Source organism: Peromyscus californicus, unplaced genomic scaffold (genome assembly GCF_007827085.1).
Source record: "Peromyscus californicus insignis strain IS unplaced genomic scaffold, ASM782708v3 Scaffold_11__1_contigs__length_118956290, whole genome shotgun sequence".
NCBI classification, from domain to species: domain Eukaryota; kingdom Metazoa; phylum Chordata; class Mammalia; order Rodentia; family Cricetidae; genus Peromyscus; species Peromyscus californicus.
The window spans coordinates 78489097-78508447 of record NW_026294402.1 but is presented as its reverse complement, the minus strand read 5'-3'; the positions used below and the strand labels follow the sequence as shown (position 1 = coordinate 78508447).

Here is a 19351-nt window from a genome sequence, read left to right as displayed (position 1 = left end):
AATGCTTAAACGCTCAACTCTGTAGACCCAAATAGCAAGAATAAAAGAGTAAGTTCTATGAAGAGCCGTCTCCATTGCAGTGAATCTCTGGTAAAATGGAGCCCTTCCTGCTGGTTCGGTTGTTTCTGGTGATGTAAAACTAAGTAGGAAGGGCCAGCTCGTGAGGACTTAATGAAAGCAGAGGCTGGCAGGGCTGCCCGAAGCAGGCCCGAGGCACTGTGGGATGGATTGGGTAACTGTGATTGGCAGGGTCCTCCAAGCTAACCTGACCCACTTACATGCTTGTCCCAGGTTGGGCCCCGTAGCGTTGTTTCATATCATCCATTTGCATAGACTCTACACCCAAACCAGAAATTCCTGTTCCGGACCAGAATGACAGCTGCTGTCACTGCTAGCCCGTCTCCACCCTGGGGCTGGGAACTGTGAACCTTGACTCACTAAGCCAGTGGCTCCCAAACCTTTGGGATGGGCAGCACCCCCGGTTTCTCTCGCCCTTACCACCAGGGGATGCCATCCCAGCCCTATTGTGAAGCTGGGTGAGTTGGGACGCAGTCACAGGGTAGAAGCCTCACAAAATCCTTGGGGGTATTCCACTGGAGATAAGAGCAAGGCATCAGTCCCTTCTCCTGCTGGCAACAGAGTAGGGACAGCCCTCCATGCATCCCCCTGAAGCCTCTCAGAACTATGGGCACACAGCTGCACAGCTGCCCCTGTCCTGTCAACATGTCTACGAATCTGCTTTTAAGATCTAAAGTCAGTTCTAGGACCACTGGAGTGTAGCCTCAAACAAATGAACAAAGTTGTGCCCCCTCAAATCACAGACAGAGGACAAAGACATAAACAGCATAGAAATACTTCACACGGGACCATGCATCTCACAAATGTTTCTGTGGAAAGCTAAACCCCAAGTTCTGCATAGTATCCACTCTGTCAGCCAAGGACATTTCCAGAAAAAAAAAAGTCTGTAAATATCTTATATTTCTGAGATCCCAGTGTATAAATTCTACCATTCAGGAAGAATGGTACCCACAAAGATGCCCCCTTAGTCTAGCATGTTAGAGAGCATCCAGAAAGAGTGGTATTCATGAAGATAACCCCTTAGTCTGGCATATTAGGGGGCATTCAGAAAGAGTGTTTCCCATGAAGATGCTGTCTTAGTCTAAGCACTTTGGATGTGCTTTGGGCCATTCATTCCCCTACAGAAAGCCATCTCGGTTGCTTCTAAGTCTTGACAGCTGTGAATGAAGCTGCTATAAACATTTTTTTTTTTTGTGCAGGTTTTTGTATGATGTCAGTTTTCATCTACTTTTCATGGGTAGATTCTATGTCTAAGAGTATTTAGATTTGAAAGCACCTGCCATACTCCATGTTCTATCCTGGCACTGAATGAGCATTCCCGTGGCTGCACGCCCTCACCAGGGTTTGATGTCTGGATTTGGGGTCTGGTCCTTGTAATGAGTATATGGTGTCCTCTTCCTTTAATCAGTCCTTCTCTAGTGCTGTGGTGCTGCACATCTTCATTTTCATGTGCCCATTTGCTGTGTGCACACCTTCTCTGGCGGGTTATCTGTTCAAGGGTCTTATGAAGGTTTATGGGCTCTATATATTTGGAATAACACTCCTTTTTCCAACCTGTCTTTTTCAAATAGTTTCTTCTGTTCTGTGGCTTGTTTTATTTCTCACTTCACCCATTTTAAACCACATTCATTAGTTTTCAGGGTTTGCACTTTCAAGTTAATGTAATAAATAACTAGTAAGCTTAAATTGAAGTTCTGTAAACCCACTCACACAGAAGGCATGGCAAAAACCCGACTCTAAAATTAGAAAATTATCCTTTGGAGACTCTTTGTAAATACTGCTAATTTTTAAAGGTTGTCTTGAAATAACTGCACTTGTAACCTTTAAAATGCTTGTCATGAGTTGTAAAATATCGTGTTGGGAAAGGCATCAAACACTGCAAAGTAGCACCTGTGGGCCCAGAATAAATAACTTATTCTAAACCTTAGCAAGGAACAGCAACTCTGTCCTTTGAAATTCAGCTAAGGAGAGTGCTGACCTTGGTGCACAAATTCCCCAAGCACATGTTCATGTCAACTGGTTTGAATCTTCAGTGTCAAGTGTGCCATGACACTTCCAGATGAACAGTCTAGATGCTCTGTTAACTAATCTCATGCATACTGAATTTCAATGGTGCAACCTGGTGTTTGATTAAAAAATTGTAGTAAGTTTTCTCATTGGGATCACCAGTCTGCAAATGACAGATTTCTTATTGGTATGCCTAGATCTCGGGACCCCCAAAACAACACCACAGAGACCAAATCTCATATGTAAAAGCAAAGAGCCTTTATTTCAAGCTCAGAGCTTGGTCCCTCTGTTTGACACAGTGGTAGGAGCAGAGCCCCAAGCCCAGGCAGGGTGGGGTTTTTAATCTTAGCAGAGGTTGGGGTAAGGGGATTTCCAGGGTTCAGGACCCTGATTGACTGACATTTGTCTAGGGGTATTGGTGTGTGCTGGGAATGTTTGGAATGTCAGGTATTTCCCCTTAGATGCAGGCCCTCCCTGAGTGGGATCAACTTATGGCTTTTCCTGGATCCAGGTGTTGCCTGCCAGTAAGCCTGTCACAGAAGCTGTGTCTGGGCCTCTAAGCCTGTCATGGCAGCTGTGTGGTCAACCTGTTTCCCTCACCCCCACTTATTAATTATGAAAGGTTGGCCTATAGCTTGGGCTTGTTCCTAACTAGCTCTTTTTTTTCAAACTTTATTTTATGTGCATTGGTGTGAGGGTGTCAGATACCCTGGAACTGGAATTACAGTTATGAGCTGCCATGTGGGTGCTGGGAATTGAACCCGGGTCCTCTGGAAGAGCAGCCAGTGCTCTTAACTGCTGGGCCATCTCTCCAGCCCCCCCCCCCAACTAGCTCTTATGACTTAAATTAACCAATTTATGTTAATCTATGTTCTATCACACAGCATTACCTCTCTTCCACCTTGCACCTCCTGTTTCCTCTCCGTCTTGGCTGGTGGTGACTCTGCCTTCTTCTTCCCAGAGTCCTCTTGGTCCCCGGATGCTGTGGGATGTTCTGTATGGCAAATGTGTTGCTGATTAGTCAATAAATAAAACACTGATTGGCCATTGGCTAGGCAGGAAGTGTAGGTGGGACAAGGAGGAGAATAAAACTGGGAAGTGGAAGACTGAGTCAGAGAGACACTGCCAGCCGCCAGGATGACAAACAGCATGTGAAGATGCCGGTAAGCCACGAGCCATGTGGCAAGGTATAGATTAATGGAAATGGATTAATTTAAGCTGTAAGAACAGTTAGCAAGAAGCCTGCCACGGCCATACAGCTTGTAAGCAATATAAGTCTCTGTGTTTACTTGGTCGGGTCTGAGCGTCTGTGGGACTGGCAGGTGAAAGAGATTTGTCCTAACTGTGGGCCAGGCAGGAAAACTCTAGCTGCACCCGGAAATCCCACTTAATCTCCTGCATAGCTATTGACCATTCAGTTTTTTTTTTTTTCAAGACAGGGTTTCTCTGTGTAGTTTTGGTGCCTGTCCTGGATCTTGCTCTGTAAACCAGGCTGGCCTCGAACTCACAGAGATCCTCCTGGCTCTGCTCCCGAGTGCTGGGATTAAAGGCGTGCGCCACCACCGCCCGGCTTCAGTTTTTTTTTTTTATTACACCAATCACAGCAATACACCTTCACACAGTGTACATATATCCCACAACAAAAAATGTCTTGTCAGTTTAATGTTCTTTATTTACCTGGGACGAACAAAGGGATATTTTTTAATAGAGTGTTCTGAATGTTAATTTCTTTCTTCTGAACCTACTTTGGGGCTTACTGAACGCCATTTACTTGCTGATTATAGAGTGTAGCCAGGTGGAAGTACTCTGGAAAGGACTTAGATTTAGGCATTCTCTGGCAAGCTTGTGGGCTGAGCTAATCGCCAGTGATGTGGGAACTTGACAGCCTTAATTAAAGAAATCAGGATAATGGACTATACCCTCTCCTGGGTCCTGGTCTTAAGTCTACAAATCATATACAAAAAGTGAATTTAGATGATGGAAAATTCCTTGTATCTATGAGGCAACCATTTTCCTGTATGAGTCCAAAGCTGGAGGCAGACTCGGAGTCCTAGAGTCTCTTTGTTTGATAATTCTAAAAGCACAAAGCAAAGTGGCTTCATGTCCCCTCAGCAATGGGTAGAGTCTCGTGCTCAGCATAGTATGAATTCTAACTGCATTGACTAGACTTGACTTCTCCCAGGTGAAAAGCATTTGAATACTCTGAACTCCCCCCCTACTCCGCCGTGCCTCCCCCCGCCCCATTAAGTCTACTAGCTGAATGGGACCTGTGACCAGGTCAAAGCAAGGCAGAGTATGAGAATGCACTGTTGTGGACTATGTAGGTTGGCTGTTTAATTTTTTTCTTGTGTTTTTGGTCTTTCATTTCCCATCTGTCTCGAGGAAGATGAGATGTGCAGGTAAGCAGTCCTGAAACGAAGCATCTACCAAAAGTTGGGTCAGATACTTAGAACACAGTTAATGCTAATCTTGGTCCACGTTCCTCAGAAGGTCTCGGCGTAACGGAAGAGGGATCTCCATCAATAAGCATTCCTTTGGGCTCATCCCCTCATGATTTTAAAGACCATATACTTGTGGATAATTCCAAGTCTGTAGACAATTTAGACTCAACTTTTTTGAGGTCCAGATTTACACATTCAATTAACTATTTGACGACTCCCCTTGAATGTTCACATAGACATCTCAAAATCAAAATGCAAAGTAAAATTGGCCTCTGTTCTGATTTATTACAAGGGCTCCCCCTCCCCCCCAAGCGGTATCCCCGAGTGCAGGGAAACATGCTGGGCCAATGCTGTGGTGGGCTGGGCAGATGCACGCCATGCTGGGGATGGTGCAACAGCGGCCAGTGATACACAACCCAGACAATGCAGCCATGTGGATAGTTTATTATAATAGAGAGATGAAGAGGCAGAAAGAGGGAGGGGGGGTGCACACCTCATGGGAGGGTAAACAGAAGGAGAAAGGGGCAGAGTTTTTTCTTAAAAAAAGGCTTATACGTCAGCACGTAGGGCGGCCCCAAGGGGCAGGGTCAGAATATTCACAGCCTGTATCAAAATCTGCTTTCTAGGCCAGTCAAGAGACCCTATACTCATAATGGTAGGTGGAGACAAGAGGGTTGAGCATTCCAGCCTGGGCTACATAGCAAGAGTATCTCAAAACAAACAAAAACCCCAAAGCTGCTCCCTTCAGATTCTTACCCTCTCATCTGATGACAATCTCACTTGTTACGTGTTTTCACTGCTGTGACCAAGTGCCTGTCAGAAGCACCGTAAGCGGTGTGCGTTGGCTCCATCATGGTGGGGAAGCAAAGGTATCTGGGCACGTTTGGTGTAGGGCAGGGGGCTGGCAGCACTGCTAACTCCTATCTTAGTGAGCCAGTACTCAGCAAGCGGGGGTTGACGGCAGGGCTGGACTGGAACCCTCAAGTTTGCCTTCCCATGCCCCATCTCTACCAGCCATGTTCCCCCCTCCAAAGGTTCTGCAACTTCCCAGAACAGTACCTCTTGCTAGGGACCAAGTTCAAACACATAAGCCTGTGGGGAGCCCTTCATATTAAAGCCACAGCACTCCTGGTTACTCAGCTCTGAAGTCTTCGGTTATCCTTACTCCTTTGTCTTTCATCTAGTTCATCAGGAAAGGTTTGCCTATTTCTTTCTTTTTTTTTTTTTTTTGGTTTTTCGAGACAGGGTTTCTCTGTGTAGCTTTGCGCCTCTCCTGGAACTCACTTGGTAGCCCAGGCTGGCCTCGAACTCACAGAGATCCGCCTGGCTCTGCCTCCCGAGTGCTGGGATTAAAGGCGTGCGCCACCACCGCCCGGCAGGTTTGCCTATTTCTAAACACACCTACAGCCTGACTGCTGCTTGACACATCAGTGCTGCCAACCTCATCTCTTGCCTGTAACTCTGTTAATAACTTCCTACTTGGTCTATCCAGGTCTACTCCCCACCCCCCCTTAGCTTATTCAACAAACAGGCTGTGATTGTTTTTTAAAACCAGCCACAGTAAGATCATGTCAGTTCATGTTTCAAACCCTATGATGACAATTTTACTCTGGACTAAAAATTCAAGACATGGAAAAAAAATCCATCTCGTCTCCCAGAGCTTCTTGATATCAGGGCTAAATTTAAGCATCTGGAGAGCAAGGCTCTTGACCCCAAAGGCAGATGTTTCAGCTGTGGCATTTAAGGTACCATGGGAGAGATGAGAAAGTCCATGAACAGAATTGCCAGATGCTGGCACATGCTATCCGAGCGGCTGCATAAGAGCTTCTAGGTCCCTGTTTCAGAAGGCCATGTGGGCTAGTGCATGCCCCGTCGAGCCATCAATTGAGCCTTGTTCAAAGTGCCACCTAGAGAGATAACTGGTCAGCTGACTGCCCTGGTACACCTCATGGCATGGGGACATCAAACAAAGACCTCCAGCAGACCTTCTAGGCCTGGCCACAGGCTCACAGGGAACCCGGGATGCAGCATGGGGTGATCCATTTCCTTCCTGTTGGACACCGAGCCACTTACTCAGTCCTGAGGGAGTTTTGGAGTACCACCTCTCCTTCTCATTTCCCTATTGTCAGGGTAGGGGGACAGTCTTACCAACCTCAGCAGACTTAATTGTACTTTCAGGGTTACTTAATGGGAAGAGATTTCCAGCTAAGGTAGGGGCTCTCATTTCATTTGCTCCCTCCATGTGCCTTACTCCAGACTGGTCAGAAGTGCTTCTCATGCACAGTGACACAGACAGGGCCCTGCTCTTTCTCAAATTCCAGAGGACATCAGGATTCATTGCCTTGTTCCCAATTGCAGAAGAATGAGGTCTCACTCCACAAGCTATTCTCTTCATGGTTCCCTTTTCTAACTAACTACTCAGCTAATTGTTACAGGATCACCATAGAGCTGGAGTCCAAGGACCATCAAGTATATACTCAGATGGTAAGGAACTATAACAGTTAAAAGGTATTTATACCCCCAGACCCAAAAGTGTCTGGGCTCTGCAAAAACAGACTTTAATATAACAATCTATTACTATTAAATGTTCTCAGCAATTGATCACCTGTGTCCCCTGGATGCTAAACGAATAAAGGAAACAGGTGCCTTAAAATAATCTGTCTCTGATAAAGCTTATCTCAGGTAAAAATTAAAAACATGTTCCAATCTCTCTCCCTTTTTAACACTAACCAATAAAACACTGCAATGGTCACCAGCCCAAGACTTTAATTTTCTCATGGCTGCTTCTTAATATGTTCAAAATTTCTCCTAGCTCCAGAGAATCCACCTGGACAGCACCTTGTCAGATGATTTCCAAGGCAGCAAACGACAACCCACCATCCCAGGATACCTGTCTATCTCAGACACCCCCTTCTCTTACCCCCCCTCCCCTGCAAGAGTCAACCAATGCCCACCAAGTCAGCTGGAAGCAGTTTTTCTGGGAGAAATGACACCCTTATTCCTGTTCACTCGCTTTTTTATAATAAGCAAAGTCTGGAATGTTAGGATTCTGCCACTCCAGCTCTGACTGCAAATGTGCAGTTCAGTAGCTAAGTAAGGGGTCTTATGTCATCAGTGCGCTGCATCATTTCGCAAATGCGCACAGCACGGTCACACAATCAGCGCATGTGTGACATAGCTCCATAAGCCAACCTAAGCATGTGCAGGGGAATCCTTAAAATCCGGACAGACTCCTCCCCTCCTCCCCCGTCTCTCCTCCGCACATGTCTCTGCCCCAGGCCTGGCCACGCTCTCTTCTGTCCCCCGACCCTTCCTCCTAATAAAGCTCTGATACTGGGCTTTGTCGTGCCTGGTGACCTCTCTCAAACAGTAACCAGGGCTGCTTATTATTTTTAAAACCAACACAATGTCCATATAAATGGCCTACAAACCTTTGTGATCTGGTCTCCCAACCACTACCTGTCCTCCTCACCAGTGAGCCAGAGAGGGTGGGGAGGGAGGTAGGTGGGCACTATTTTTATGAAGAGACACCATGACCATGGCAACTCTTACAAAGGAAAGCATTTCACTGGGGCTGGTTTACAGTTTCAGAGGTTTAGTCCATCATCAGCATGCCGACACGCATGGTGCTGGATAAGTACCTGAGGGTTCTACATCCGGATCTACAGGCAACAGGAAGAGAGACATTGGGGTTGGCTTGAGCTTTTGAAACTCCAAAACCCACCCCCAGTGACACACTTTCTCCAACAAGGCCACACCTCCTAATTCCAGCATTCAAAAAGGAGCCTGCTGAAGCCATTCTTATTCAAATCACCACAGGGGGAGGGGGAGGTAGAGTTTTTACAGATATATAGTTAAGCAGTACTTAAGACTTCTCAGAGACCTAGAATCCATATTCCTGTTTGATCAGCCATTCAGCAGCTTCATTTGTGTCCAAGCTTTTCTCCACTGTCAGAAATCCAGAACATTCCCAGTGTTAGGCTTGCCTGCTCAGAATCCTACAAAGCGCTACAAACCCTCTTCATCCTGAAATAGCTCACCAGTGCTCAACCTCACTACAGAGCTGTATAGGGAACTTGTTTTTAGGTACTTGTGACATCTGCAGCTGCAGTCAGTTTACTACAAAGAGGCTCCTTCCTCAGCTACCTGAGAAGGGTGAGCAACTCAAGGATGTGTTTAGCCCTGAGGCCAGGCTAGGGGAAAAGTGTGAGGCCCTGGAATTCCCATCAGCATTTCCAGGACTGTAGGATCTCACTTTTACTATGGCTGGCTAAAAAACACGGCATAAATGGCAGTGTCTCCCCAGAGTTAGGGGCAAGGACACCAAGACCATTCTGTAGGATAAATGCCTTCGTTAGACAAGTCCAAGTCCACAGAATGTACCTTACATACACTCTGGATTTTTAGTCATGGATTGTAACAAAGTTATGACTCTGCTTGGGGATTTTGATGATGGTAATGCCAAAAGTGATGGCAGCCTGTGAGAGAGGGTAAAGGATACACAGGAGTTCTCTATTTTCGGCTTAATTTTCTTGTGGGCCTAAAACTGCTCTTTAAAAAGGAAGTCTACTTTTTAAAATATACTATTATTTTAGAAACTAATACTGTGTTAATGCAAGGCAAAACTGAGTATCTCTATTTGGAAATATTTGAGGGAAGCATTCAGAATTCTGGTTTGGAAATAGTTGCATATATGGTGTGATTCTTACAAGGCTTTGGTTTTGATCCTCAAGATGCGGGGAGGGGAGGGGACCAAGAGAAGGAAAGACAGGCTCGCACACTGAAGCCACATTTATAATCATTACCAAAAAGTACTCGATAATGGCATGCAACTATAACTATACTTACATACACCACAGACTCCAGGACAAGACTCTGGACACCAAAACCCATATGTACTATGAAAAGTCAAAGGCAGAACTGAAAAAGCCACATGCAGACTGAACGCTACAGATGGTATCAGGGCCATAGACAACTAGAAAATCCATTTAGTGTTTTTTGGTGGTGGTGGTTTGTTTTCCTTTTCTTTTTTTTTCTTTTTTCTTTTTTTTTTCTTTTTGGCAACACCATTTCTTTTGTATCCCTGGCTGTCCTAGAACTAGCCCTGTAGTCTAGCCTGTAGCCCTAGAACTGGCCTTGAACTCACAGAGATCCGCTTGCCTTTGCCTTCTGAGTGCTGGGATTAAAGGCGTGTGATGCCACCACCATTTGGGCCTAATTACAATCTTAAACCCTTTGGAAATTTAATTGTTATAGTTTATTTATTATGATCTATTCTTAATCCAGTTCTTCTAAGAATTTTGCTACCATGGCAAAAACACATTTGATTGAAGAAAAAACAATCGTGCAACTTGGGGACTGTGGTGACTCTCATGCTAAGCTTTATTTACATAGGTCTTCAGAATAAGACATCCTCTTATTTACAGAGATCTTCAACACTCCAGTGTCCCCCCACTGCTCCAAGTGTGAAATGTTACCGGACAGATTAGATTTACAGAAAAGCATAAAACAAAGCACAACTCTATAATTTAATATATACAGTGCCATTAGTGGTTAACTTTACAGTTTTCTTTTGGGGATAATGTACTGACGTTTTTCACTGATGAAACTCAGGCAAGGTTGTTTCTTAAGGTTGTTTCCACAGAGATTCGATACAGCAGATGACAGCAGATGACAGAGTTAGTGTTTTGGTTTGTAAGTAACTGTGCATCACTTTCTTTCTCCCTTTTTGTCAAAAGTCTTGGATGAGGAAGAATCTTGACTTTCACAATTATAGCGCTCATATAGAGTCTAAAATAAAAACACAAATCTGTTTTTCAACATTTTAGTTCAATGTATTATTAGATTAGTAGAAATTATGATGTATTCTAAATATAAAGAAATGCAGTTCAACCTTTCCATAAGAGAATTATAGTATAGCACAATCAGCATATACACAGGCCTGTAAGACCACTGTGAGCCCCTTACTTTTCCTTAAAATAACTTACTCATAAATCCCTGCACATCAAATATTCATTAGGAAACAATAATCTCAGAAGCTATTTACACTAATGAACAAAGACAGTAAAATTACTATGTAAATAAGTCTAATTGGGTTCCCTTGTCCCTTAGTGTACCTTTGAAGGGCTCGTTAAGAGGATTCCTACCTGACAAGGAGCTCTAGTCCCTTACAAAATGTGCATACTATTTGCATATATGTACATACATCTTTCTGAGTATTTTAATTCATAGCTAGAGTAACTAATACAATGTAAATATGATAAGTGTTTTAATGTATTTTTGTTTTGTTTTGTTTTTTCCGTTTTTCGAGACAGGGTTTCTCTGTGTAGCTTTGCGCCTTTCCTGGGACTCGCTTGGTAGCCCAGGCTGGCCTCGAACTCACAGAGATCCACCTGGCTCTGCCTCCTGAGTGCTGGGATTAAAGGCGTGCGCCACCACCGCCCGGCCGTTTTAATGTATTTTTATAGAATAGTAACAAGAGAGTAGGTATATGTCCAGTACACATAAATTATTTTTCAGAATGTTTTTGATTTGCAGTTGACTCTAGGTATGGAACCCATGGATACAAGGAAAAACTGAATTATTAAAAGCTATGTATTTAGAAAAAAACAAGACTGAAGGCTAAGTCAACATCTAACTTATGAAGGTGATATATATTTGCCATGAAGTAACTTAAAATCTCAGTGATGGGTGATTAATTCACCTTAATTTTATTTAAAAGAACATTTTGAATAATACTGATATGAACTTAAAATATGGAGACATGAAATAAAAAAATGTATATAAAGTCCTTTTGAGTCTGGCGGCGGCAATGGCACATGCCTTCAATCCCAGTGCTTGGGAGGCAGAGCCAGGCAGATCTCTGTGAGTTTGAGGCCAGCCTGGTCTACAGAGCGAGATCCAGGACAGGCACCAAAACTACACAGAGAAACCCTGTCTCGAAAAATAAATGCCTTTTGTTCAACTTAAACAGGCACCAAAGCTACACAGAGAAACCTTGTCTCGAAAAACCTAAACAAACAAACAAACAAATGCCTTTTAAACACCCCAAGGCTACTGATTTAGCCATCAGCATCTAGTAAGAAGTCCAAGATTCCACGAATATACATAGTATAGAGAATATATAATAAATTCACTCTAAAATGGGCAACTGCACATCAGCAATATAGGCTGACTCAACCCTGATCCAGAGAACAAAGAGTTGTTAGTTCAAATTTCCATAATTTTATGCTACTATGATTCACATATCTAATTTGTAATTGCTTAGTAGCTAATCTAGTTGATGAGCAATCATAGATAATAGAAATTATGAAAGTATTGACGACAGTGAGATCCAAACATCACCATGGATCTGAGGGTGGTGTCCCACAGTTTTACCCCCAGTACTCCAGAGACAGAGGCAGGTGGGTATCTGTGTGAGTTCAAGGCTAGCCTTGTCTATACCCTAAGGTCCAGGCTAGGGAGGCTGCATAGTGAAACACTGTCTCAAAACAAAACAAACAAAAAAATCAAACCTCATCACCACCTTGGAGAGAGAAAGACCCAGGAAGCTGGCAAGCATGAGATGTCCTTCAGGGAATGTGCCAATTGCTACAGAAGCTATTGCATATGATAAATACTGTCATTTTCCTAAGGCTGCATTAAAAATTGACTAGAAGAAATGATTTCTAGAGCTGTGCTAAGAATGTTGTTGAGACAGTTTAAAAGATAAATTCCTCTTTATTCCAGCTGGAACCCTAAGAACAATAACAACACAAATCAGAAAGATCTATACTTGTAAAAAACAAACACACAGTGAGTACCAAACTGCAGATATGTATTTCACCACATATGTGAACAGTTAACTTCCCTTTTGTCTATAAGTTTCTTTACGTGTCTAACTCATTGTACTACATTAAAACAGCCGAAATTAATGTAGATTGCACCTACTTTGGCAGCTTTCAAAATGGAGTTAGGAGAATTCAGACCAACAAGTTGACCCAGAACATATTTCATTTCATCAGTGGTTTCTCTAGCCATTTGGCTGCCTGTAAAGGAATATAATCAACAAAATGCTGGAATATAATCAACAAAAAGAATAGCATAAATTCATTAGAAAGTACACATTCTGCATGCCTTTCATTCCAGCCCTCAGGAAGCTGAGGTAGGAATATTGCTCTAAGTTTGAGGCAAGACCTGCCCCTCCCCCTCCCCCCCAAATCAAAAACAAACAAACAAAACAAAAAAAAACCACATTCTGGAGGCTGGGGAAAGGGATCATGAATTCAAGGACAGTCTAGGTTATAAAAAGATTTTGTTCCTAAAATAACAACAAAAAAATATACATTGTACTTAATAAATTGTACACTAATGGCCATTATTTTTTATCATGATCCCCTATGTAGGATATGTGAGATTAAATAACAAAGTTAAAAAAGGCAATGTTATTAACTATTATTAGGCAAAACACCAACTTCCTTGAAGAAGGCAGAGTATAGGGGAGAGGCCAATTTAGATTCTGGTTTTTTACAGTTAACACAGCATTCTTACTGGTAATCTAGTAAACAGTAACCTTTACAGGAGCAGTACCTGGATGGGGTTGAATTTGAACATACGGATGTGCGAGCAGCTCAGGAATGGATATTCTCTGTTTAGGGTCCCTTACTAAACAGCACTAAAATAAATAAATAAATACATACATACATACATACATAAATAAATACATAAATAAAAACAAAAAATAAAAGGAGCAAGTTTTCATATATGATGCTGACAAAGTAGCTTTCCAGATGACACCATACTAGAGAAACTAGACATCATCCTACTCAGACAACGGTAAGAGGTTTTCTGAGTCACCTTTTAGAAATCCCCAAGTGTTCATTAAGTAAAAACCACCTTTCACAGTAAGCATGCTTTAAAAACAACTTCTGTCAGGAACTCCTTTCACTACAGCAGCCAGATTCAAGACAGCTCGAGAGTTCCAATCACCTCAACTATTTCTCTTAAACAGACTTGGAATTATGAGACATTATCTTTCTATAACCACATTCTGTTAATGTTACCTTTAGCACATCTTGAAGATCTTTTTCTGGAATATCAGGAAATTCAATTTCATGACTAGGGTCAATTATGGCAAGTAGTTTAGAGACCAGATTAATGATATGTTGAAATGGTGTTTTCCCATAAGTCATATAGTACAAAATGCACCCCAAGGACCAAACATCACTTTTGGGGCTTATCTAAGTAGGAGAAGAAGAAAAGTTGCTTTATTTTAACATAAAAGGTAATGTTATATATAATATTATATATCTGTAATACTGATTATACAATAACAGTTAAAACCTCAATGAATATCAAAGTATAAGATTATGCTTACACAACATCTTTTCTTAGTTTTCATTACATTTGGTAATTTTATAGAGAAGAACTAACTTTAAACTTTGAAAAACTCAAAACTATTTTAAAAGAAATAAAGAATTTCTTGGCATCCTGTGAAAAAACAATAAAAAATAACATACCCATAAACTTGAATTTACTTGTCTGTCCCAGAAAGATTAGATTGTAATACATTTGCATCTGAACTCACAACATGTATATGTTCTTAAAAGGTCGTTTAAATTGTACAACCCCAATCTCTAGAGTATTAAACCACTGAAGCAGGCTGGACAGAGTCAGGGCAGATCAATCACCTGGTACAGTCCAATCCCCAACAGCAAAAATAAAATAAGGTGTACTGTTATGGGTATTAAATAAATTGAACATAGTCAATCATGGAAAAGAGTTTCTTGTCCTTTGTAGGTTTATGTATTTATGTTTTACTTTATGTGTATGTGTGGACCTGAGTTCAGGTCCTCCGCAAGAGCAGCAAGTACTCTGAACTACGGAGCCACCTCTGCAGCCCAGGGGGTTTCTGAATAAGTACTAACAAGTATCATTCATTCTCCCAAGCCCAGTGCAATTAAATGTTCATGGTGTTCAATCACATTAGGAATAATCACAGCAACAGGAAAACGGAGAATGAAAAACAAACATAGACAAATACTTTCCACAAAGAATACATCTAAACCAAATGATATAGAAAGTCGGTGAAGGCTGGGGGAATAAAAAGAAACGGACATTCAAAACCAGTTTTGTTTTGTTTTGTTTTAAGAAATAAAAGTAAAGTAGAAACTACAATTTTTTTTTTTTTTTTGGTTTTTCGAGACAGGGTTTCTCTGTGTAGCTCTGCGCCTTTCCTGGAACTCACTTGGTAGCCCAGGCTGGCCTCGAACTCACAGAGATCCGCCTGGCTCTGCCTCCCGAGTGCTGGGATTAAAGGCCACCACCGCCCGGCAGAAACTACAATTTAATATTAGGAAACAAGAGCAAAACACCACACACAGAAGAGAAAACTATTTTTATCTGTGATAAACAGGATTACCAACTAAGAAAAAGGATAAACTTAAAAAGTGAAAATTATGTGTGTGTGTGTGTGTGTGCGCCACATGTGTATGGCTGTCCACAGAAGCCAGAAGAGGGCATTGGATCCCTTGGAGCTGGAGTTACATGCAGTTGTGACCTACCCAACATGGATGTTGGGAACTGAACTTGGGTCCTTTGCAAGAGCAGAACTTGCTCTTGACCGCTGAGCCTTCTCTCTAGCCCCAAGGATGAATTTTTAAGATGTTACTGTATATTGAAAACCAAGCCAGGTGTGGTGGCACACATCTGTAATCCCAGCACTTAGAAGGCTAAGGTGCTCTGAGAACTCAAGGCTAGTCTGGACAATACAAGGAGACTATGTCTCAAAAACAGAATGGGGAAAAGAAAAGGGAGAGTGAGGAGGGGGGATTTACCATTGCATATTAAATCACTGAACTGACAATTGAAAGAATTATAACTTCTAGGTATAAATCAAAACCTTAAAGTGAAAGACAACTTTTAACTGAAATTACAAACCTTAGAAATTAATAGGCATTTAAAATACTATAATAAAACCTATAAATAACAGCCAAATTAAAACTCAGTAAAATTTCTATCTTTTTAAAAGAAAGGTCATGTTACATAACCCATACTGTTGTTAAACTCATGATCCTCTAGCTGTGGCTTTCCAATGGTGCATTACAGGCTTGTACCACCACACCCAGCTAAATTAATAGTGCTAATCCAAGTTCACACACTAAATTTAAGTCAACTATGATTTAAATTAAGAAGACAGGAGAAAATAACCAGGGCACACAGGGAGAGACAACTCAAGAAGCACACGTCTTTTTTTTTTTTGGTTTTTCGAGACAGGGTTTCTCTGTGTAGCTTTGCGCCTTTCCTGGAACTCGCTTTGGAGACCAGGCTGGCCTCGAACTCACAGAGATCCACCTGGCTCTGCCTCCCAAGTGCTGGGATTAAAGGCGTGCGCCACCACCGCCCGGCGAAGCACACGTCTTTAATCCCAGCACTCAGGAGACAGAGCCAGGTAGATCTCTGTGAGTTCAAGGTCAGCCTGGTCTACAGAGTGAATTCCAGGACAGTCAGGGATACACAGAGAAACCCTGTCTCAAACAAACAAACAAAGCCCCCAAAAACCAAAAACAACAACAAAACCCCTAAACTTCAAACTTCACAGAGCTCTCCCTAGGTCTACTTCACAGGAGCACACTGTGAGGAGCCACCATACAAAAGAACAGCATGGAAGGACAATCTCAAGTCTAAAGAACGGACAGCTCAGTGGTCAGGAGCACAGGCAGCTCCTCCAGAGGACCTGGGCTCCCTTCCTAGCATACCATACCACAGCTCACAACCTTCTAACTCCAGTCTCAGGGGATGCTACGGCCTCCTCTGGCCTCCAAGAACACTGCATACACGTGGGGAACAGACATATATGCAGGCAAACAACCACACACACATAAAATAATAAAATAAAATAAATTAAAAGAGTGGTGAAAGTCAGTCCCCCCAAAATTTACAAAAGGTGCAGTTTACTGGTACCAGGTGAATGAGCTATTTCCAGTACCTTGGTCTTGACTTTCCCATTCTCTCTTGAAGAAGACATGTCTCTGATTGCTTCTGGCGACATGAAATTAACTGTGCCAACCTATTTGTCAAATCACAGAAAACAGAGAAATCAATGAAAACATCTTTCTAGATTTGTAAATACATAAATGTCAGATTGATTCTTGGAAACTTGGATAACTAGTGATTTAAGTGACAGACTCAAAAAATTCAAATAACTGCCAACAGTATAAAAATATCTGCAAGATCACATCACAACATCCCACAAAATGAGTCAGACTGAGAATGAACTGGCTCATTTCCGAAAGCTGTGCTTCGTCTCTAACGTGGTGGGGGAACTAGTACAGTCTGCCCTTACAACTGCCTAGGCTAATTCTGAACTCTGAGGGATTTAACTACCATTCACTCCCATGTTCAAATATATCCAACATTCTTCCCTCTTCAATAAACAAACCAACAAACTAATATATAAATAATAAGAGCCAGCTAGCTTTATCCTCCTAATATTCTTTGGCCCCATATGCAGATTGAGATTGGATGGAAAGCTAAATCTTAAGAGTTTCTATAGTCAGAAATGGTACAGCATAATCCTTTAGTTCAACAGTTCTCAAACTGTGGGTCTCGACCCCATTGGAAGGTCAAATGATCCTTCCCCAGGGGTCACATATCTACATTTTAATTCATAACAATAGCAAATATAAAGTTAATGGTTGGGGGTCACCACAACATGAGGAACTGTATTAAAAAGTCACAGCATTAGGAAGTTTAAGAACCACTGCTTTAGTTCTAAGAACAAAAAATGTCTGAATGGTAGGATCTTGACATAGATAACTTCAAGCTATCTACAAATCAATGTTCACCTGTACTTTTGAAACAAAAAAGTAATGACTGACTGTCAAGTAGAATTATGTTAAGTGCATGCTGTCCACTGATTCCTCCTAACAAAGTCTGATTTTGCTTCAAAAATTGACAGACCTACACCAGAAATCTGCATTCATGTATACAGCAGGTGAGGTCCAGCCAAGATTACCTTCCTTCCAGCTCTAGTTTCATGTCACTCCTTTATTTATGAAAGAGCTTCATTACATTTGCTATTGCAGATCTTTTTTTTTTTTTAAATTTTTCGAGACATGGTCTCTCTGTAGCTTTGGAGCCTGTGCTGGAACTCACTCTGTAGACCAGGCTGGTCTCGAACTCACAGAGACCCACCTGCCTCTGCCTCCCGAGTGCTGGGATTACAGGCATGCGCCACCAGCGACCGGCTGCTATTGCAGATTTTAGGACAAGAACACACTGGGGCTGCAAAGAGGAGCTTGCTGCACAAGTCTGACAACTGACGTTGGTTCCCAGAACAACGGGGGGAAAGAGAACCGCTTCACCAACGCTATCCTGACCTCCACATGCACAGCAGCCTGCTTGCACTTAAACACATACACACTCCACAAATAACAAAATGATTCTTTTTACTGTGCTGAGTGGAATGTTTCAGTATTTCCAAGAAGGCTCTCTTAAAAATCTCCCCCCATTCAAGCGATGAGAAAAGAAACAGGACAATGGAGAACATGCAACTGTAATTCCTCTTTGCTCTGCCTCAGCTATGAGAAAATCATTCAAAATTCCTTGATATATTTGTCTGATTTTGAACTGCTTTTCTAAATAATGGTTTTGAACCTTTCATAACCATATTTTCTATTCTTTTAAAAAGACTTCAAATTTTTTGAAGAATATGGCCAGTAAAAAAAATATAATAATGGCAATATACTTAACAGACTAAAAAGGAACTAAACCATAGTAACCAGCCACCACTAAAAGTTCTACCTGAAGCCAGGCGCTGGGCTCACACTGTAATCCCACACCTGGGAGGTATAGACAGCAAGATCAGGAATTGAATGAAGGCTGACCACTGGTACAGGGCAAGGCCAAGGCCATTCGAGGTTGTGTGAAACCCTGGTTCAAAACACTAACACAACCAAAACCGGCAACAAGGTGTCCTACCTGAGAAACTTTAACAATGCTTGTCATATCTGGCTGCATTTGGTTTGCAATCCCAAAATCAATTAGCTTTAGCATTCCATCAACTATTAGAAAGTTAGCAGGCTTCAGATCACTATGAACAATGCCTTCAAAATAAAATCCATTACGTTAGACAAAGTAAAACATTCTATGAATAGATTAGATTTTATAATCAAGTCAAGCTGATTCTTTTAACTAGTCAGCACATTAATATTCATTTACTACACATTCTATTCCTCCTTAGCAAATGGGTGTGCCAGAAGCCACTCTAAATCTGTCACTTGTAATGAACACTTTAGACCTGCTAGCAATGCAGAGTAAAGAATAAGTACCGTTATCTTCATTTTTAAGGATGAGGACACTAACATAATTTGAATTTAAGTGACTTGTTCAAGGTTACAGGGCCTAGCCCTAAAGTAAGGAGGAGTTGAAGCTAGGCATCTTGGCTGTCCATGTGTGCTGGAACACCACTGCACACTGCCCAGGAGAACATCACCAATCACTGTCAGGCAGTAAGATCACCACACCACTCAAGAATCCTAATAACTCACTAATTATTTTTAGATTGTAAAAAGAGAAGCAGAGGGAACACATTAAATTGAACACGTTTGTTTTAAAGACAGGATAAAGGGCAGAGAAAAGCTCTGAAAAGAACTAAGAACACACACACACACACACACACAAAACCAGAGGCTAACAGTAAAACACAAAAGCAAGAACAAAAACCCAACTCTGATACAAGAAAACAGAGAATTCTCTGAAGACTGAAGTGCTGACCATCACCCTCCTACTTTTAGGATGCCCAGATCCTCAGTCTAGGACCTACTACAACCCAAGGACTTGAAGGT

General features: G+C 42.0%; 1 protein-coding gene across 2 annotated transcripts in view; it reads right to left on the bottom strand.

Annotated features, from left to right (window-relative positions):
• Positions 1-9885: 9885 nt before the first annotated feature.
• The window catches only part of Ttk (TTK protein kinase), a 44006-nt gene continuing 34540 nt past the window's right edge, over positions 9886-19351 (bottom strand). For both annotated transcript variants that reach the window (XM_052715510.1, XM_052715520.1), the window contains exons 17-22: positions 18486-18610; positions 16492-16572; positions 13568-13744; positions 13095-13179; positions 12456-12553; positions 9886-10316 (exon numbers count right to left, since the gene is read on the bottom strand). In XM_052715510.1, the coding sequence (XP_052571470.1) occupies positions 10236-10316; positions 12456-12553; positions 13095-13179; positions 13568-13744; positions 16492-16572; positions 18486-18610 (647 nt within the window). In that variant the 3' untranslated portion in view covers positions 9886-10235. The remainder of the gene's footprint in view (positions 10317-12455; positions 12554-13094; positions 13180-13567; positions 13745-16491; positions 16573-18485; positions 18611-19351) is intronic.